The sequence below is a fragment of the Zootermopsis nevadensis genome, unplaced genomic scaffold (assembly GCF_977971745.1).
Source record: "Zootermopsis nevadensis isolate Lab colony 2312 unplaced genomic scaffold, Znev_1.0 Znev_ptg000013l, whole genome shotgun sequence".
Taxonomy (NCBI): domain Eukaryota; kingdom Metazoa; phylum Arthropoda; class Insecta; order Blattodea; family Termopsidae; genus Zootermopsis; species Zootermopsis nevadensis.
Window position 1 is genome coordinate 16,568,697 of NW_028259145.1, and position 22,624 is coordinate 16,591,320.

Sequence of the window (22,624 nt, forward strand, 5' to 3'; positions counted from 1 at the left end):
TAGTTTCCCGACGCACTACTGATCTCGGGTTAGAGTCTCTAGACCAGTGGTATTCAACCTGTGGTAAGCGTACCCCCGGGGTACGCGAAGACATCTTAGGGGATACGTGAAATTTAAAAAAATAATTATTTTGTGATAAACACTGAATAATCAGTAATGTAATTTATTTAATTTATTTTAAATGTAGATTATATACTATGTATAACTTGAATTATACACCAACAACTTTTGGGGTTTAAAGTTGAAGAGAAATTATGTCTGGGGGTACGCGAACAAAAAAGGTTGAACAACGCTGATCTAGACTACAGCGTCTTCTTTCTTTCGTGCGCGTCCTTTTTTATTCGCAGAAAACGTTATCGTCTTTACGGGATTCCACTACCCTACAGTAACCTCGAGTCATTGACAACAGTAATTTTCTTCAGAATTGTATTCTCCGTAAATTTGTCTGAGGTTTTTGTAATCAATTCAGATGATTATGGGTGGCGAGTCTGTCAATATGACAATTATTGTGCAGGTTGTCTTATATTTTAGTTTCGTTTTCGGCAGTGTCACTATAAATAAGGAGTAAGCATGCAAAAGTCTAGCAACCTACTTTCTTATCACACACGGCCTTCCAGTTATACAACTTTCATGTTTTTAATGTTACGTACTTAGGTGACGTAAGTTTATAATCTAACAATAACGTCTGATTTAACTGATGAGTTATCATACTGGGTCCGTGGGTGGATGGTTATAAAGTCGAATCATACTCAAGTCAGAATTTGCTATTTGTAAATAAGAAGCATATTATTACTATTAATATTATTATTAAAGATCTTGGTGTCTTCTTAGACGCTAAGCTATACTTTCATTGCCATGTAAATTTTGTTCATACACAGGCACTAAGGACCTTAGGGCTTTTTCGTTTTATTACTTATAATTTTTCTTCTCTAGACAGCCTTGTTGTTTTATATAATGCTTTAATTAGGTCTAAGCTTGAGTATGCTTCGGTTGTATGGAACAATTTTACACAGACAGATTCTAATAAATTAGAAAATATTCAAAGGAAATTTGCCACTTTGTGCAATTACCGGTTTTTTCAGTTTAATATTACACGTAAATATGAATTGATTTTAACTACTTTAAATTTTAGAACACTTTATTCCAGACGACAACATCTCGATGCGTTATTTCTTATTAATGTATTTAAGGGCAAAATAAATTGCCATTCCGTTATGGACACTGTTGGTTTACGTGTGCCGGCGAGGCAAATAAGAGAATTTTCTACTTTTAGCGTGTGCAGTGCGCTTACACACAGTCCTTCAGCCAGGTGTGTCATTGCTGCAAATGACGTATGTAAATTTTTGGACGTATTTGGTATAACCTTTGTTTCTTTTGAGGGCACTTTCTCAATAAGAGAAATGACTTAGAAAGTGGCCTTGATTGGATCTAGCTTGGTTATTTGTTTTAATTTGATTTTTGTTTTTGTTTTGTTCCTTGTATTTTATTAGTATTTTATTAGTGTTTTACATTTATATTAGTGTTTACCTAGGTAGATTATTTCCTTTATATCAAATTTCTGTCTTTGTATTAGTGTTTGCCTGTCATAGGCTCTTTGCTGTTGGCAAACACTCAATAAAGTAATTTAACTATTACTATTATTATTATAATTTAGTATTATTTATTTTATTTAGAATTTTTAAATTATATTACTTAGGTATCGTATTTAGCCCATTTATTTGTGAAATATGATTCAAGAAATGAATCTAATTATTATTATTAATAATATGGTACATTTATATATTTAGTTTCATTTTTTGTTTTACTTTTATTATTATTGAAATAAATTAATTACTTATTATATTTTATCCTGTACTCTGGTTTAGTGCTTGGCTGTTATTGGCCTTTTTGGCTGTTGTCAAGCACTTAAACAAATGAATTGAATTATCGATGGCTGTGGTGGTGGCAGTAGTATTGTAAGTTAGAGTTTGATAAATATTAAATTAAAGTGTTATCTTACCTTTTCAGTAATTGTTCTTGGCGCTATAATATACTCTTGATCAAATACGCGCGTCCTTGACGGATAATCTGTGTTTTTGTTTCGTATTAGATAAATTAGTCACACAAATATGTTTTAGAAACACTTTCCAGTTTTTTTTCAATTTGGTAGAAAAACTACAATGTTATGTTTATCTAAATCGTTAAACACGAAATCTTAAACTTATGTTCGCACCTTAGCAAGGGCTACACACAAACTTGCGCAAGATTATTACAGAACAATGGCGGTCTGGCTTCAGAAAGTCGATGCTGGCGAGGCCTCACCCTGACAGAATGACAGTGCGCGTAGTAATGGCAGGTAGGATGCGGAGTTGAGTTTTATATACACGGCTTCACCCACACTCCCGCATCGCCTCAAATGAGCTGCTGCTGACACAAATATCGCGGGAAATTGCGGGATTCTCCTGGACCAACGAGAAGGGTCTAGTGACGCATGCATGCATTACGTATACAGAAATACTACAGAATCAGTATGACTTAATAATGTCTTCTTGTCTACGTTTACCTTATTATTGACTTGGTCTGTAGTTCATTGATTCATTCTTGAGTTAAGAACTTTGTTTCAGCTGCAGAGGTTATAGGCGTCGACTGACAGGGGAAGGCGATTATAAATGGTAAGAACGTAAGACCTAGAAGCAAACGGCAGTGACTTGTGGAAGAAATATATCAGTAATCGCAAGACATAAAGGAAGGGAAGTAACATGGCAGAGATTCGAAACGTGTACCTCCAAAATACATTTGTTACCACTACACATGCTCGGTGAAAGGAAAATTTAAAGTTCTTCTAGACATTTAATAAATCAGTCCTAAAGACGTAAGGAGAAACATTTAACCTTGGCACAAGATGGTCAGAAATTTTCTAAAAACATTTTAGTGTCATCACTTGTCGGAGTAAAGTAGTGTTAATTAGCTGAAATGAAGGTAGAAATACACAACCAATGTCAGACACACTTGTTAACAATGTTAACGTTGGAATTCAACTAAAATTATGTTCTTTTACAAAGTTCTTTTTTGTCATCAAAAATCAAACTTTGTGTCTGAGTATGCGGTCAGACTTTCATTTCTCTGGCAAATATAGCAGATTTATAGACAATGAATAACCTTGTAGAAGTTCTTAAGTAAAGTGTATGGGGAAGAATGCGAAGGTTTCAGATGCGTCATGATGTTTTTCTTTATAGTTTTGCAGTAATCTTGAAACAAACTCGCTCAAAATAGCTTCTATCTTCGATGTGCCATGTTATGTCATTGCTGTCTGCACACTTCTAATCAAAAACGACCACAAAGAGCTGAAAGGTAATGAATCTTGATTTCGATACCTGAAATGGCGCCTGATAATGGTTTTGCAAAGAAGCCTAAATCAGATTTGCTAATTAAATACACATTCATGCATGTTGCATGCAGCTCAACATATTCCATCCAGAGATTTAATCCAACGATTTTTATAACACATGAAAATCACACACGTTGTTGTAAATTTGTTGTTACTGGTATCGTCTGTGATGTCTTTTAATTTCAGTTTGTGTGGGTACCATGTCATGATGGACAACTTAGCACTTAGAAGATCGCTAGGCAGGTAGAAGTTTAGCAACATTTCACAGGTACATGCCGCCTCCATCTTCAGGACATCGCCCTGCTATAACGAACTCACTGCCGTGAAAACCTCATATTCAACTTCGCACTTGAACGTATTTATTTTCTATCATAATATATTAAGAGGCCTATACTGAGCCAGTTTAATCCAACCTACTGCCTTACACCGTTTTAACTTCAATGTTAATACTGACATCCCATCTACGTCTAGATCTCCCAAGTTGTCTCTTCACTTACGGTTTTCGACTAAATGTTGTATGCATCTCTCATCTTACCCACGCATGTTACATGTCCGTCACATTCTGCCTCACCCTTTCCGATCTGGCAGCAGTTATGACAGAAACTTTTTTACGTTAAATATTTTAAGCCTGTATCTACAGGGCAGGCTGGAAGTCCATTAAAGCTACACAAGTTACTCTAAAGGTAAGTTTGCTTTCTGTAGCCCCCGAAGCTCGAAGTTATGAGAATGTTTGTCAGGGGTACCAATCCAGTAATCTATTCCTGTTGGACAGGTCACGCCCATAAACACCTGCCTCTTAAGTTGGGTATTTCTAACTTAATTGGAAAGTCCTGCTAAGCCTACCATAAAATAATAACTCCTTTAGATTAAAAAACTGGTTCATCCTTGATTTATCAAAGTTTTGTTATCTTCTGAGGATACGGGGCGCCCAATAGCGAATACTTAACTGGAACGGATGTGGCACGGATAAAGAATCCTGGCCTACTTTAGGATCCGTACCATTCCAGCGTACGTGTAGATTACCGAGATCTGTCGAATGCAATTCATATGTGATAACAATTACAAAGCAGATATGCCACTTCCCATTCCATGAACTCCAGAACAGTAAAATTGTTACGGACGAGAGTTGGTGTATTAAATTCAGCATATTTTGTTAGTATGGACTGCGATAAGATATTATAATTGTATTTTTCATCACATACTGTTATCATGATCAAATAAATGTGGATGATAATGGCAAAACATGCAGCACGAATGAGAATACAAGAAATTATACGAAATTTTAAACCAAAATCTTCGATGTACAAGAGAGAAGAATATTAAAATGGGTCTCAAGGAAACATAATGTGAGATTATGGACTAGATTAAACTTACTCAGAATAAGGCCTTACGACGAGCACTAAATGTCTATAAAATGTTTAAAACATATGATTCTTAGAAGGAAAGCGGATATTTTCTTAAACATCGACTGATATTCATAATGTAAATGCGTTTTTTTTTGAGGCAAGAACTGAATTTATAAACACAATTTACATTAACTATGCATTTTAAGCAGCTAAGACCTAAATCTGACAAAACTTCTGTGCAGTTTTCCTAATACGGGCTTTTCTTGAGTCATGTGTATTATTCATTTTAACTTGAATTTCCCCCGTACAAAGGCGTGCCTTTGCACCTTTACCAACGAAACAATACTCTTTCGCGTCTGTCCTTCCTCGGCCTTACCGCAATAAGAGATCTTAGTTCAAAGGTTACCACGATCATATGCAGCAAATCAGTACCCAGAATATCTTGTTGTTTCTTTTATTGCAATTAAGAACGAGTCGTAATATTGTGTCCGGGAACGTGTTCTCGAGAGGTTATGGATAATTTAACTTGGATCATATTGTGTTCTGGCGTGCATAAATCTTTTAATGCTCGATAATGTTTCGAACTGCAGAACTGATAGACTAAACTACGAGCACTCAGCAAGGTAACTCGGCGGTCAGTTTTCCTGTCTTCCATTCAGAAGGTGTTCTTCACGAAATGTGACACGGTGATTAAATATACCGAGCTCCAAGTCCCTTGAGGAAAAGAATCTGTGACACATCTTAATACAAACAGCGAAGTCACCGTCTGTCCCAAGCCATTCATGCATGCTAATTCTCACATGGTATTTGGCAGATTTAGACATGCTGAAACCATAAGCAATGTCCAAAGCTTATTATTTTAATAGTAAGGACAAAGTAAACAAAACAATATATCGAGTGTTAAGCTTGCACATGACACAACTGACAAAACGAATTTCTCGGTAGTGTGGTTAACATTCCTGATTCGTTTTAAGAGGTCCTGAATTCAAATCTCGGCCCAGAACCGATTATTCTGAGGTTATTCGTGGTTTTCCTCACTACTTCCAGACAAATGTCGGATAGCACCTCAAATGAAGTTACGATAGCTTCCTTCCATATCGTATCGAATTATTCACCGTAAAATTCGACGCTCTATAATCTGAATTGACAGTGTCGTTAAATAAATAAATAGACCTAAGTAACTGGCAAAGGTTCAGCGAAAAAGTAGCAATCGAATAAACGGTTAGTAAGGTCATAACTATTTTTATATTTTTGTTATTTTATTCTGTAATAACCCAAGAGTAATTTAGGGTTTAATTTAAATAAAAAGAAATGTCCGTTTATAAAGGCCCCTCACAGTGCGGGGACGGGTATCTAGTTGTGGCTTATTATGTAACATGTGAAACCGGCTTTGATGATAAAACGAAAAAGTTTCAAAATCACCTAGAATCCAAAACAGAACTGCCGGAAATGTAGAAAGTAGGTTAGATGGAAATCTCTTCTTTTTCCTGCAAGTTTTTTTTTTTTTCGTTTTCCCTGACAAGAACATGTTGAATTACGCTATAACCTATTACCGGCTGATCCCACTTCCATTATTCAGCAAATCACAAAACTTCGAACCGACTTCTTAGTCTGGGGGAAGGAAGATTCCTTATAGCCTACGGATCATAGTCCAGTGTTTGAGACTCGAACTGACACAAAGGAGCTCGTCATTATCACAGCGATGAAACACAACTTGTGGTTTCCTGCACAACGAAGTAACAATAACGTTTCAGTTCGTGATACGTGACTTGTGGTCTCACTGAAACCGCAGAAATTTTATTCATATTAATTTATGCAAGAATCAGCCAAGAACTTTGTACTCGTCACTGGTCACAATTACATAAACAGGATCTCATATTATGGTGTTTAAAATTTGATTCTTCCCTGCAACCAAGACGTGAAATATTAGAAGGGCGTATGAAGCAAAGTATCGAATATTCAGCACGAGAAACACAAAATCTAAAAATTTAACGTGATTTTCTTCGGTCCCCTCAAAATGGAACTTTGGTACTTATACTTTATCCTAAAACAATGCGCAACACTTCAAAGCAAATTATAAACTTTTGTAGTAACTACATTTAGAAAGCTCTGACTGGTATTTTGTTACTGATAATACATTATTCTTATTGAGTTCTCATTAAAAGTATGGGTCAAAATGCCACAGAAACTGTTATATCTGAAATGTGAACATATTTCGTTCAACATTGTTTTTTAAACTATCACGAAATTCGGTTATTAGGTTTTTATGGCGGTGAATCCCAAGATGGCTGTCTTTTGGGTTGTAGCGCCGTGCAGTCTGGTAGATATTTACCAATGTTTCAGAGGTCCTTGTTGCCTCCATCATCAGGGCGATGAGTACATCGCTGCAAGGCTCTGCAACCCAGAATACAGCCGTCTTATCACGAAATTAGTTTAAATTTCCAATACACATTAAGACAATGAAGAATAATAGCCAAAATATATCTTTGATGCATCGATCGTGACAGTAAAGACTTAAACTGGCTCAGCATGGGACACAATGTTTGGTTTCTGCATTGTTCACTATAAACCTTCGGATCCTACGTCAACGGGTTATTTTGGGGGGGGGGGGGGGCTGAGTAACTACCAAGTCCTCAGTGAAGGTTCTGCACCTTGGGTTTATACAGTTTCAATAAGATGCCAGATTACAGACTATCGTGAACCTGTGAGCCAGTCGACGTAATTGATTGGTTTTAAAGCGCATTGATATGGAAACTAAGATGATGATTCATAATCCTCTTCGCAGTGGTTCACTAGGTGTTTCCCATTTTGTATTGCAGCACGGTCCATTCAAAGGTCAAGTTGAACGTGACGTTCGATTGAAAGGGTTTCCTTCTTTCTTTTTAAACAATACGACCGTTGTAATGATATTTCCCCATTTCTTCTGGTGCGTGGGTAGACAGAATGTTGTTCGTGACCTGGCATAAGATTAGCTTGCAAGATAAGCGGGATGTATCCTGAGAACGCGTTCTTCAGACTTTTTCGGCTACTCGCAGCTCAGCTCAGCTGCTGGTGACCTTGTCATATTTTGAATTCTTTGATTCCGGAGGTTTTTTTTTTTCGAAATGCGTACCTTGAAACATAGAACTTTTATTTCTAAGCTTAAAATTCAACACTCTGTCTCAGAAGTATATCTGTATTAACTTTAAAACTCTAAAGTTAAATGCAATGTTATGATAATCCTTGGGATTTCCCATATCTCATTTCTTTACCGGGCACACTCCTAAAAGAACATATTTAGGCATATATTCTATTTCCATGGCGCCAATATGGAACTTCCTTCAAGGTGTGGCGGATAGACAGACGGACACTCGTGGTTTATTTTATTTGTTCTCATGACTCACTTTGTGTCCCTCTTCATTCCTGGTCAAATAAAAAGACGAATACAATTTCAGTCCAAGTTCCTCTTGGCCGTCCACCACAGCTCCAGGATTTCATTAGCCAAATGATTGTTTCTCTGGTTAACGACCGGCTTTCAGGATGAAGAAAATACGCACAGCAAAAGACACATTGTATGGAAATTTAACTGCGATTATGAAAAAATAAGTGGATAATCATCTGTGCGGATTAAATACACGATGTGTCAGCGTTTCTGAGCTGTAATGTAGTGTCTTATGCAGGCGGAGGCCTGAGAAAAGCCATCAGATTAATTCTCAATTTCAACAACTAGAGACCCCTTCCGTCATTCAACGAATAAAATATTCACTGAACTCTGCATGTAAATTAATTCATCTCGTTCTTGAAGATCGCTGTCTTCTGGGTTGTTGAATTGAATCGCCCTGATGACGGATTCAGTAGGACCTCTGAAACGTTGGTTAACATCGACCAGACTACACAGCGCAACAACCCAGAAGACAGAAATCTTCATACTCATCGCCCTGATGACGGAGGCAGTATGACCTCTGAAACGTTGGTGGACATCGACCAGACTACACAGCGCAACAACCCAGAAGACAGAAATCTTCATACTCATCGCCCTGAAGATGGAGACAGTATGACCTCAAAAACGTTGGTAAACATCGACCAGACTACACAGCGCAATAACCCAGAAGACAGAAATCGTCATACTAAAAATAGCCCTGATGATGGAGGCAGTATGACCTCAGAAACGTTGGTTAACATCGACCAGACTACACAGCGCAACAACCCAGAAGACAGAAATCTTCATACTCATCGCCCTGATAATGGAGGCAGTATGACCTCAGAAACGTTGGTTAATATCGACCAGACTACACAGCGCAACAACCCAGAAGACAGAAATCTTCATACTCATCGCCCTGATGACGGAGGCAGTATGACCTCAGAAACGTTGGTTAACATCGACCAGACTACATAGCGCAACAACCCAGAAGACAGAAATCTTCATACTCATCGCCCTGATGATGGAGGCAGTATGACCTCAGAAACGTTGGTAAACATCGACCAGACTACACAGCGCAACAACCCAGAAGACAGAAATCGTCATACTAAAAATATCCCTGATGTTGGAGGCAGCATGACCTCAGAAACGTTGGTTAACATCGACCAGACTACACAGCGCAACAACCCAGAAGACAGAAATCTTCATACTAAAAATAGCCCTGATGATGGAGGCAGTATGACCTCAGAAACGTTGGTTAACATCGAGCAGACTACACAGCGCAACAACCCAGAAGACAGAAATCTTCATACTCACCGCCCTGATGATGGAGGCAGTATGACCTCTGAAACGTTGGTAAACATCGACCAGACTACACAGCGCAACAACCCAGAAGACAGAAATCTTCATACTCATCGCCCTGATGACGGAGGCAGTATGACCTCTGAAACGTTGGTGGACATCGACCAGACTACACAGCGCAACAACCCAGAAGACAGAAATCTTCATACTCACCGCTGTAAAACCTCAAATCTTATATCTCCTCTCCTTCAAAACTGAAAACTGGCAACTCTCGTTGTACGCGCTTTTGCTATCCGCGGTTCCATTTCAGTATCATTAGGACATCAATATCCTACCCGCGGCCACATCAAAAGCTGCCGCGGAGGCCCACTGGGTAGCGCTTTTTTTCCGAAATACGAGGCGATTTGCAGAACGCAAACCCGCGTATAACCAAAATCACCTACACGTATGTGCTGCCATCTCACCGAAAATAAAAAATCACCACGAGAAAACGACAGTAGGAAGTGCATCATGTACGTTCTGCCATCTTTCGGCAAGCGTTCAAAATGTTACATAGTACGAAATGAAATCCAAAGCTGCAGCTGCTATTCGCTACTTCCGGTGAGAATTACGATTAGCAGACAAAAGGACATGCTTGTATGTTTGAACTGAGTGAGCACCGCTGTAACTGGGATGCACGTGAAACTTCAGAGCTGTTCGTACTCCACCCCATCGTGAATCTGTGAAGTATCAACAGAAGATGAATAGGCTATGCAATATAATGTTTCTACTGCAGTTAAGCAAAGGATTTCTATGATGGTCACGTGAAATAAAAATTTGTGACTCATGACAGCAACCCACAAGCATTTTACCGAGGTGTGCAAAAATGCTCCCGGGCACACTTAAATTATTCCTTCCACATTTATTTACTTTTCACAATTACTCACAAAGGCGTGTCTTGTACACTTCGTAACATCATTTTAGTCTCTGTAAATATCGAGAAATGTCGTATTGTGAATGCTTAAACCTGGATTTTTACGCAACGTACACAATAATCACATTTGGGCGTATAATCTCGTCCCTTAAAAGTGTCAAGACTTAGAAACGATTTAATACTGGGATGTGCTACCAGAAGTTTCGTTATTTCTATGACGTCATAGCAAGGCGGCACCAGGTGTGGCGAAGGGAAATGACATTTGAAGGCAAGAGTGAAACAGGTTCATTTCTCGAATTAGTTCACTGTACCATCCTATAATAACCACACAACACTCCACCTTTATATCTATCTGTGGCTCTGCAGCACTTTGATAGGCCTTGACCTCCTCCCATATGGGAGGTTACTCGATCTATGTTAGACACTTTGTTTGACTCTTTGGTCGAGTGATCAGTCCGTCGTAAGGTCTCATACTCCACCGGAAAAACAAAAGCATTATAGGCTGTCCGGCCAGAACTGTTCGAAATTCTAGAAGATGCACGAAGTCCAGAAACCCAGTAAAACTAACAATTTATTTCCTCACTTTTAGATCCAGATACTCTCCTCAATACTTTGTTCTTACACGTCTTCAATCTAAGTTCTTGCCTTAGGATTCAACCGGTTGAAGACGGTTCAATTGTGGCTCTTGTGAACACAGTAATGGTCATTCCTCTTCCGTAGAAGACAGAATTTATCGTCCGCCTGAAGGACCTAGACATATATAAACAATGCGACAGCTCAAACATGGAAGGCCTCCTATGAACTCAACAGCGTCATTTCAAGCGATGTCTTAAAATATTTCCATTCTGATTTATTAATTTCTGTCATATTCCTATGTAAACTAAAGGCTCTGTCAGACATTGCGGAACTTCCTACCCACGTGTTTATAGAATTTAAGTTCTGCTCAGAGCACAACAAAAATATCTTCCTCTTGTTCTGACCACTTCAGTCGGTCTTGTATACAGAAGTTTGCTGTGTGGCGGATCTGAGCTTCGGCACGCTTCGTTAATGTTGCAAGGAAGGCCAGACTGGAAGGCAGAATAACCACGTATAACAGAAGTGTAATCCTGGTTTCAATTACTGAACAGCATCGGTACTTTTGTCTTGACTTGCGGGTTTCTGGGACTTCAGTTGAAGTAGCCAGACAAACAAAATAGCCTTTTTTAAGTTTTTCGACAAGACAAGGATGTGTCTGAAAAATGTTTAAACTTCTCCCTTTCTTAAAGAAAAAAATAATAATTAGCTTATGAGATCACCAAATTTTTATATGTGTTTCCCTTTTTAATCTTTCAGCAACAGTCTGCAGTTAAGAAATTGTTAAGTACGTTCTTACGAATTGTTCGCAATGACTTAACATTCTTCGTAGATATGGCGCGTCAAAGCACATAATGAAAGCATTACTAATAATTAATTTGGTTAGGGTATGTTGAACTCCGTATGATGTGTTATGACAGACATTTTAAAGACTTAAACCTGGGTTGACCCTCACTCGACCTCGTCACACCCAATTCTGGGTACAATCAATTGACATAATAAATACGAACAACACAGACACAAAACCGGTGGCGGGCTCTTGTGAAAGCGGTAATGAACCTTCGAGTTTCATAAAATTCGAGGAGTTCCTTGACTGGCTTCTCAAGAAGGACTCTTTGTTAGTTGGTTGGTTACAGACATAAACACGTGCTTTTACATCAATAACTCAAGTTGTAGCATATATATTATTTGCTTATGTATATAAACTAAAGCAGTAATTATTTATAACATCTGCATATAAACATGGGCTGGACTCAATATTTTGCAAGCCGCTTCTGGTCCGCGTGCATTTGTATTTATGTCAGACATATTCAGCACAGCTAATTTAAATATTTTACGATTTATTCAGAAAATTAGAAGACAGAACTTTAAAATAGGCAGTACTGCCTTCCTCATACTTCCTCAAATGTTTATTATTTTATTTTATCATCACTTCATGAAGTCACCACGCTTCAACAATATTCGAAAACAACATGAGACCTTAATACAATCGAACAACGGAACGCAACCTGCGTGTCAGGCACGCGCCGAAAACACGCGTCTAGTGTCTTGTCAGGGTCGGAAAAACAACTGAAACGTGAGACAGAACGGAAGTAGGTTATGATATTCAATGATGCGTCTTTCAGAAAGCAAACGATTATCATAACACAGAAGTGGTCTCGCGTTTCAAGCCGAGAAATTGCATCTTTGCGAAAACACTACGTATCAGACTAAAAGCGACTCAAGTCATATGAACGATATAACCTCAGACGGTTTAACACAAAAAGGAAAGTACAGTTGCACAATATCTTATATACAATGGTATTTTAAATATCGGAACACCAAATTAGTATTATTTTTAAGTTGTACGTAATTATTAGAATGTTAATTGATTCATGGGAGCATAGATGGATATTTGAATGAATGGAACAGGTAAATGTTTAGTTTGGTGGGTAGACAGGGTGACAGATGGACCACGTACGGCAGGTTGGAAGGAATTAAGGATGGATGGCGTTGAGCTCAGGTGGTTAAAACGTTATTCGGGCGACACAAGGCACAGCATCCTGAAAGACTAATTATCCTCTCGGAAATTAATATTGCAAACGACAACAAAATTACTATTTTAGAATACGCGTAAGGAAAACGGTCTTTGCAAACATTAGACTCCGTGGAGCAGTGACTACCACTCCAGTTTACGAGGTACGAGCCCCTTGTCAGCTCTCTTCCTTACTTCAGACTAATAGTAAAAAGCGATCTCCACGTGGTTAACTCCGCCATTCCTAACTGAATCACAATTTAGCATCACACATTATAATTTAACGAAATGCAACAGAAGATGAGCTTTATTCGAAACATGTGTGAATGAAACTAAAGACCATTTCTATAACCCTGGAACGTCGGTAAATTTCTACCAGACTACACGGCCCTACAACCCAGAAGACAGCCATCTTCGTACTACGCTGTTTTATTTGATGCCGAGTATACAAAGTACATATGCCAGTAATGCGTGCATGGTGAAGCATTGTTGTGGGAATAAGGTCGATATACCGTCGGTTACCATGGTGATGGCGTCCGTGTAATGAAACAGGTGAAGCACATCGACAGTTGCGCTCTCTAAGAACAGGTGTTGTAACTCAGCTCAGGAACTAGGCAGTTGTCCGGCGACTTTCAAACCACGCGGTTCGTTATGGAGGTTAGTTCAAATGCACACAAAAGCTGTGAGTGCAACACTAATATCGAATTTTAAAGTTCTTTGTATAAAGAAATAACGGTCGTATTATTTGTTTTATTAAATTATATAACTGCGACCCATATTGTTTTATGAATCCGATTATTATACAAATCAAACATTTTATAACGAAACAAGACGACAAATTTATAGTTTTACATTATTTATAAATTTAAATATTTTTGTAAACAGAACAGTGGGTGCCGCAAGAATTATTAAGTGACACGTCGGTTGTGACTTTGTGAAATGTTTGTCCACCTGAATTCCAAAATACGGACTACTTTTCGTACATGGTAAGTATTTTTTGTGTCTTACTAATCTGATTGGATTCATCCGCCTCAAAATCCAGTGGCAAATTTTGAACTGAGGAGTGCTGTAATTCCATAAGACGAAGGACGTTTCCTGGCTAGCCAAAAAACTATTAGAATCTGAAAAAAATGACTCTGCTCAACTGAATTAGTTTTATTAATTTAACCAACTCACAAACTCTCTACCGATAAAACCAAAGGCGCTGAAGGACACGATCCCAAATGTTAACTGTTATAAGCTGTACAACATGCAGAATCAAAGAGACATACTATGGTCCTAAATAGTTTCTGGGTAGGACGGATTTTCCTTTGTCTCAGTTCTAGTGTGTGTGTGTTACATGTATATGTATATCTATATATTTGCCTTATTAATGTACGCGTGGATGTAGGTCTCTGCTTATTTTCATTTATCAAGCTGTATCGACTGGACAAATTATGTAGCCTGTAATGAGATAAAAAAATGTCTGAGAATGTTGAATCGGAGAGAATGAGAAAGTGAGCGGTCGTGGCTTATTTTAGACTATCATTCGCCCGGAAACAATGCCGGAAACCGCAAGGGATCTCTGTCAGAAGAACGGATGTTCTACCGATAGGGCATCTTTCGAATGCAAGATTGGAATGTCACCTGTGTTTTAACATTCTGTGGATTAATCCTGTATATTTTCACTAATTTATATTAATGCATATAAAAGTAATCTTTGTAAATCGGAGAAATTCAGACACCGTAGTAGGCCTATAAACGATGGGATTACGTAATACCGAAAAACAGAACTTTTCATAAAATACGAAAGTAAACCTGTAAAACGTGTATATCTTAGTATAAATTAACGTATTCATTGTTCATTATTTCGAAATAAAGGAACTATGTAATTAAGATGTAACTCCTGAGCTTACTCGAGCATGCGTGTTGCATACGCGGAAGGATGTAAAGAGGTGGAGTGTACGGAAGAAGCCACGGTATGTTCCACTATGAATTAAATTTTGATTTAGCTGGAATAAATGTTAATGGGGATAAGATCTATTCTCTCATATTTAATAGAGCGTGATGACGTGGCGGGATTACGTCGTTAGGATTTTGACGCCATAGTGCCGCCATGCTTTTCACATTATGAAACAACGAAGGTACCCCCCCCCCCCCCGGCCTGTTTACTTTTCCTCCCACCGGAACTACACCACGGGCACCACAATAGCGCAGAGACAAAGCTCACTTCGGAACAACGTCTCCAAATTAAACACTACGATTATACTTTGAGATAAATGTCTTCTGGTAAGTGGAGTCTTGTAGTATCCTAAAAACTTTCCGACGTTTCAGAGGTACTTACTGCCTCCATCATCAGGTAGATGAGTGAACCTCAGAGCAAAGAGTAAATAACTTACTAAATGAAATTTCAGGTTTTCTCGGCGGCAAGTATAAAGATGACTCTTTTGAGATGTTGGTTCGTGTAGTCTCATAGAAATTTACCGACGTTTTAGAGATGATCACTGCCTCGCCGCCATGAGAACATGAGATCTCACCAAATGTATTTTTGTTCTCAGACTTTAGATGTTCGACTTTCGAGAATAAACTATGGTCTGCATTCAAGAAATTCAATGGCAAGCTCCCGTGAAATTAACTCGGAAATAAACCAGCCAATGCTAAACTGTGGAATTATAAAGTCTTACTAAGAAATTTCTTACTTTTATGGGGTACAAATATTGTTGAAAATTGTGAGATATAAAAGCGTATCAACTTTTCTGACGGAAGCGAAGGAAGAATAATTACCTTCTATTAATATAATACATGATTATATTAAAGAGAAATCTTATCGCCAGAAACAACAGCCTACTTAGAATGATGGTGATAAATTCAAGAGAGAGTCCTTGTCCAAATAGGAAACTATTTGATACTTCCAGCAGTTTCATGAAGGATGGTTTTCTAGGTTATTTAATATGCTATATTAAAATACGAGGTTATTCAACGTCGACCGAGGAACGGAAGAATGATGAACAGAGAACCGGGAATGACTGAATAGGAACTCGTCGTGGCCTGTTCCAAAGCAATATTCCAGGCTTTCCCTGAATTTACTGAGGAACTTCCCAAAGAATCCAAGTCAGTATAACCACAATTAGGGACCAAGTTTCAGGTATCTGCAAAATAAAAGTCAGAACTGTCAGATGAAATGATCCTGGGCTCATTTCACTGGGTTTCTTAATACACAGGCTACAGATTGTTAAATGGTAGAATTACTGAGAATGACGAACTGGAAATGATGTGGGAGGAAGCTGTAATAGGTTATTTGGTGATACTATCCCATATTCTGTCTCAACGGAAAGACGACGAATAATTTGTCACGAAATCCTTCATACAAAAATACTTTATTTTAAAAAATTACTAGCAACGAAGCACATTCTACACACACGCTGACCTTGCTGTCCAACTTAAGAACCCGCAAAACATTTTTTCATGATAACTAAGCACATTTTATTGTCGTGATATACAAGGCCAGTAGCCTATGCAGTTGTAATTAACTGCAACGCGCTTAACATATAGGTCAAACCACCGCCAGAACGTTATTAGCATTTCGTACAGTCGTCTCTGTGTGGCGTTAGAAACGGTAGTTGGTGGTGATTCTGCGTTACGCAGACGCTCTGTTTGTTTTATTAACATTTTTTACGTAGTGCTGAAGGTTAAAGAAAAAGATACATAGCATACGAGCGTCAGAAACAACCTTTATGCGTACCAGAAAACAATAACAAACATTTTTCTGGTTCCACTTACCTATGAAATCAATTAGCTGCTTGTTCAATTAAATTTATTCAAGATCCTGTACACTGACCTTATAATTTTCATGGCCCAGGTACGTAAAACTGCAAGACAAAGGACATCTCTTAAGGACTTAACATTTCCTCATGTGGTAAAGAAGTGTCTCTTTGGAACCTGAATATCCATTACCGCGTAAACTAAATCCCGCCAGGGGCATCTGTTTTGAACCAGTTTAATCCAGTCAATATCCTCACTCACTGTTTATCGAGGAATCTTACATATCTTCTTATTTAAATCTTCAAAAGTTTTAAACCGAAGCTGTGTATGTATTTCAAGGTTTCCTGTATGTTTGACAAATCTTCCTTATTTCTTTAGGAGTCAGATTTCTTCCAAAGGATACAACGCGGAATACTTGTTTACTTTGCATGTTAGTGATCCAACAGAGATAAGTCGAGAGGATCTAAGATGGATGGGACTGGCTCAGAATGTGTCTAATAGCAGAACTTAAAATTAACGACATTAAATTTTCGGATTATATTACTAGATTCTTGGTTAGTTAGTGTCCAGTAATTTCCTCTCTGTAGGGAACTGACCAGAAGTTTCTATATTATGTTCTCAGGGTTTCAATTCACTTTAAATGTACAGGAGATTATAAAATGTGGATACAAGACGAACCTTGTGAGTTGAGGTTCACTGATTCCTTGTGTTACATTTACTTATCGTTGCCTGCCGTACATTTCATTAAAATGTAATTCTTTGATGCATAGTGCATAGATTTAAGCGACAAAATTAACTGCCCGGTTTGTTATTCCTATAGACTAACCAAAATATTTTTCTTGTTATGAAAGCTATACGGCCCACAAGACCACAATCTTCAGTGCATGACTTTATCCTAATTCGGAACCGATTTCATTATACGTCAGAATACGTCACTGGTCAAACTTTAAAACAAAACAAGACGACGATAATTATGAGAAATGTGACGGTATGAATGGGAAGCAAATAGGGAAAGCGTGAGAAGAAAAATTCATGTCGCACGAAAGAAATGCCAACTCACACGAACGGTGGTTACATTTTAAATTTCTTAGAATGCGTCAAGTTGACCGTGACACTGATGGGGTTTAATGAAATGCTATCTTTGCCATTTTTGTTAAATGTTGCTTTGCTTGCTGTCCTACAATTACTGGAAGTATGTTGCAAGAACTCTCATGTAAGCTTATTTGTAAACTGCACGATACTCTCCACTCCTACTCATACATCGATGACCCTGTAAGATTTGAGGTTTTCACAGCGGTGAGTATGAAGTTTTCTGTCTTCTGGGTTGTTGCGCTGTGTAGTCTGGTCGATGTTTAACAACATTTCAGAGGTCATACTGCCTCCGTCATCAGGGCGATGAGTATGAAGATTTCTATCTTCTGTGTTGTTGCGCTGTGTAGTCTGGTCGATGTTAATCAACGTTTCAGAGGTCATACTGCCTCCGTCATCAGGGCGATGAGTATGAAGATTTCTGTCTTCTGGGTTGTTGCGCTGTGTAGTATGGTAGATGTTTACCAACGTTTCACAGGTCATACTGCCTCCGTCATCAGGGCGATTCATCGCAACAACCCGGATGACAGAAATCTTCATCAATGAACCTTATTGTAGAACCATAGTTGTGAGCAATTTTTTTGCCTCTGTGCGTTACATACGTTGTATGTCCCTGCTATTAGCCCTTGAACAGCTAGCAAATCAACATTCCAGTTCATGATGAGGGAGGCAGATATAATTTCTGAGAGGTTGGAAATTGGCCGCGCGGCCAGTCACCGAAAAGATTTGATTTCATTCAGCAGCCTTGATAGTTAAAAATCGTATATACCGCGGAGATACATAATTAATTGATGATATGATTTGGATAGGAACGTACAAGGAGAGTTGTACACCAAATTAAGCAATAACCATTATCCTGGTCTGACAAAGACAGCCTAGTCTCGAGACCCAGTCTGAACACAAGAAACCTCTCATTTTGAATTGGATATGTTAAACACAAAACGAAGATTTTCTAGTCACACAAAAAATGTGGTAGTAACTACTGGAATTACTGTAGTGAAACCAATAACCACCATATGATGTACCAAGAGAAAGTTACTGTAAATTTTACCCTTCTCTTTAAACGTTAAACGTAAGTGACCCAACTTTCATGCACTGTGCACCGAAATGAATACTTCGCATTAACAGAACCAAAAGTTTGCTCGCTGATTAATTTGTAACTAAAAAAATAATAATAATAAACATGGATAAGGGCCTTGTGGCCTGATCCACTTCAGAAATACTTCTAAAATTGTGAATCAGCTTAGATATTTGACAATACTCCTTGTCGTAAGATCTCCATCTACAAAGAATAGCGCAACACAGAAGGACAAGTCTTGAGCGGGATTCGTACCCACGATTCCAGTGTCCGAACGTCTCACGGAACCACGTGGCCACTTGGCTTTCCAACTGAACTCCGTGCCTTATTTTAACGTGATTACTGGATCAACAGGTACAGGAACCAATTACGGAGTCAGCACAAGAAGATAAAATAAACATAAAGTATAGAAGACGATAAAGGAGTAAAACACAATTAAACTAAACACACGTGTTCAATCTAAGCAATTTCTCATACCGAAGAGGTGTCCTCAAAAGAGACAATGTTTCTGTCAGAAATGTCCAAACTCTGATGTAATTTGCAGCAATGATGCACCTAGCTGAATAATTATGTCTTAATGCACTGTTCACGTTAAAAATTAAAATTTAAACATTGTTGAAATTAATACTTTTTCGCTGCTGTCTGAAAAAATAAAGTGACGAACTCAAACAAATAGAACCAGTCTTTAATAATACGTACATCGAAGTAATCAAGCCTCCATTACACGCTTAGAATACATTTTAAGTAAGTAATTTTGCAATTTGTATGGAAGAATAAACCAATCCAATTTATTATACGGAAGCCAAAGATTTTCAGAACTCCGTTAGGTAGCATTGAGCAACAGGATTCTTTTACTACACAAAGACATTGTCGAACAAACACTTACTGTTACTCACTAAACTGTAACACTTCAGCAACATAACGTTTGTTCCACTCTCCGTTCCGGACGTTCTATTGTCTTTGCTGATGAAGAAATGGATTTCGATATGAAAACAGTAAAAGTGTTCTGCATCTACCTTCTGCAAATAAGTCACGTAATTCTGATCACCACACCTCTTGGGTTGACAAGATTATAATGAGGTATGCACAATACTGGATAATCTACAGGTATATCCGCTAATAGATTTGTCAGCGGTGTTTGTCATATTTTCACTTACAACTAACCTTTTCTGTTTAGAGTTTGAATTTCCCAGAAACATCTTCCTCTCATACTTTCTCTCAGGATCTGAGTTATTATATGCACAGAACGTCGAGGTTTGACAGTACAAGTTTCCGAACTGTTTCCTCAGGACAGAAGTCAAAATACGATTCAGGGCATGAAGATAATTCCTTTTGTATTTTATTACCAGCGCTTGAAATATATGGTCGCCGGTTCATTCTTTTTTGTAACATGATCAGCAACAATTCATATCAGTCAATTTTAAGCGGAATTTTACTCTACTACGCGAATCTGCCTGCCAAAAACAAAACGATTCTGATAACGGTAATAAGAAATCGAAAGGAATCAAGATCTTCTGTGATGTTGCGCCGTGTAATACGGTGAAAGGTTACCGACGTTTCAGGGGTGCTTGCTTCTTGATGTCCTGAATCCCTGATTCTCAATGCAAGTATATGGAGCAGTAGCTTTCAGTGCAGATGTATGCGCGACTTGGTAGCGTTCACCAATACAGTCATAGCAAACAACGGACTGAAACACAGTGGCCACGGTCCACACACACGCATCTGAAATCTAACGTAGACTACGGTCTAATACCGCCTGTGATGAAAGGGCAACCACTTTCGTGTAACACAAGAAACTTATGTGTTAAACTTTCGGTCGACTGGAAATGCACTTCCTGAACAAAATGTTCAGTGTGGGCCATGTTGTTTGTGGTTTGTACAGACACAGCACCAGATGAATATTCATAAGATTTTTTACCATACCTCAAAGTTGTCAGTCCAGTTATTTCGCGGCATGCTCTATGTGTATAATACGATTTGTACAGGGAGCGCAAAACAGTTCTTCTGCGAAACTACAGTCGAACATTTAACCGGTTATAGATCCTCAGAATGTTTCAGCCACGTCGAACTTTTGCGACGTGTGTAAGAGAGGATACGAATAATACATCGATACTTCGCCAAGTGATTTCTTTTATACCATTTCAGATGCCCACGAATTGGTGCCCAACTTCATGAGTAAACCACCTTCACTTTCAACCCCTAACGAATCAAGTATCTTGAGGACCTGATGTAGTATATCTGCCAAGAAATGTCCCACCTATCGATAGACCCGAACGCTCATTACCGCGTCATAAGAACCCGTCAGTGGACCAAATCCTGAGCCAGGCGAATTCGGTCCACATCCTCACGCCTTAATCTAAGCCCCCCCCCCCTCTTGCAGAAAAATTTAACTTACACTTAACCAAACAGAAAACATTTCGCCTAGCTCTGTTAACGCCGCATGAACACTGCCCCCTACACTTACACAAAAATAAAACACCCCCTGCACGTAATCCACCCTAGATGAGAGCTGGCCCTACACGTGTTAGTACAGTCTGATCCCGTGACAAATTCTCTGTTCGCGCAAAGAATGGTCATAAGCTTCATCACTGTCTGTTATAACAGCTGTTCGTGACCAAGCATCACATTAATAAGATGTGCGGAAAATGGAGGTGTGCGGCAGGAACACCAATGAAGATTTCTGTCTTCTGGGTTGTTGCGCTGTGTAGTCTGGTCGATTTTAACCAACGTTTCAGAGATCTTACTGCCTCCATCATCAGGGCGATGAGTATGAAGATTTCTGTCTTCTGGGTTGTTGCGCTGTGTAGTCTGGTCGATGTTAACCAACGTTTCAGAGATCATACTGCCTCAGTCATCAGGGCGATTCATCGAAACAACCCAGAAGACAGAAATCTTCATACTCATCGCTGTGAAAACCTCAAATCATACAAAAACACTAATGTTAACGCCGTCCACAAAGGATAGAAATAATGCGATGAGCTGTAAACGTGTCTGAACACGCAACAACAAATTGGTATACGTGCGTCACAGTAGCGTACATGGGCGGTGAGATTTTCGAATGTGCGTAATGCTTATTATGTTACAATGTCTATTGTGTAAGAACACCACTGATTGTGACTGGCTTTAATCTGTTGATTGCTCTCAGACGACGACGACGAAGGCAGCGATCTGGTGGTGGCAGTGACGCTGGAAGACGGCCAACCCATGCAGCTACCAACAGGACAATGGCCTCTGCCTGTCGCAAGTACCTCAGCGTCTTCTTGTTTGCTCTCGTACATGAAGCAGTGCACTCACAGCGTAAGTAGCGATGGTTCACCAACACTGACCCTGTCACTTTATTACCTCTTTCACGGAATGACAAAGAAGTTCTTCTACAACGAATTTTGTTCTTAGACGAAAACAAGCGAAAAAGCATGTGAAAGAACCTCAGATGTTACCACCGAAACATCTGGATCTTTTTAATGTGTCTGCTTATGGGATTATGGATTTTAAAGCATCAAATGTAACTTGGACAACAGCTAAAATTTTCTTCTAACACGATTCACATAAGAAATCAACTGAATTAGTTACTTCTTGAGATATAATCGTTTGATAGAACTAGAATTTTTATTAATGTTCGGTTAAATGAGCCCATATAAAACATTTTATAACTCGAAACTTTTGGTTAAAGAACAAAGTATTTTTGGCGTATTTCATGCAAAACTTGCGTTTATTTGCTTCAAGGACGATGTATCGTTTTGGATTATGGGCTAAGCCGTTAAAAGACACATATGATAAGGTACACATCATTAAATAATGTACATG

The 22,624-nt window shown here is 38.6% G+C and overlaps 2 protein-coding genes across 3 annotated transcripts in view; one reads left to right on the forward strand and one right to left on the reverse strand.

The window, feature by feature from the left end:
- The window catches only part of LOC110837569 (serine protease inhibitor 88Ea), a 76,852-nt gene that overhangs the window by 22,390 nt on the left and 31,838 nt on the right, over positions 1-22,624 (reverse strand). The window contains exon 1 of one of the 2 annotated variants that reach the window (XM_022079827.2): positions 2,000-2,314. The exons of the other annotated variant lie outside the window; for it this stretch is intronic. The gene's annotated coding sequence lies outside the window, so the exon portion shown is untranslated. Of the gene's footprint in view, positions 1-1,999; positions 2,315-22,624 lie in introns of those variants that run through there. 2 annotated transcript variants of the gene reach the window in all.
- Positions 13,552-22,624, forward strand: part of Cad96Cb (protocadherin Fat 4-like Cad96Ca) — a 40,047-nt gene continuing 30,974 nt past the window's right edge. Inside the window, exons 1-3 of the mRNA XM_022079823.2 lie at positions 13,552-13,569; positions 13,798-13,898; positions 21,966-22,117. Of these exons, the coding sequence (XP_021935515.2) occupies positions 22,045-22,117 (73 nt within the window). The 5' untranslated portion in view covers positions 13,552-13,569; positions 13,798-13,898; positions 21,966-22,044. The remainder of the gene's footprint in view (positions 13,570-13,797; positions 13,899-21,965; positions 22,118-22,624) is intronic.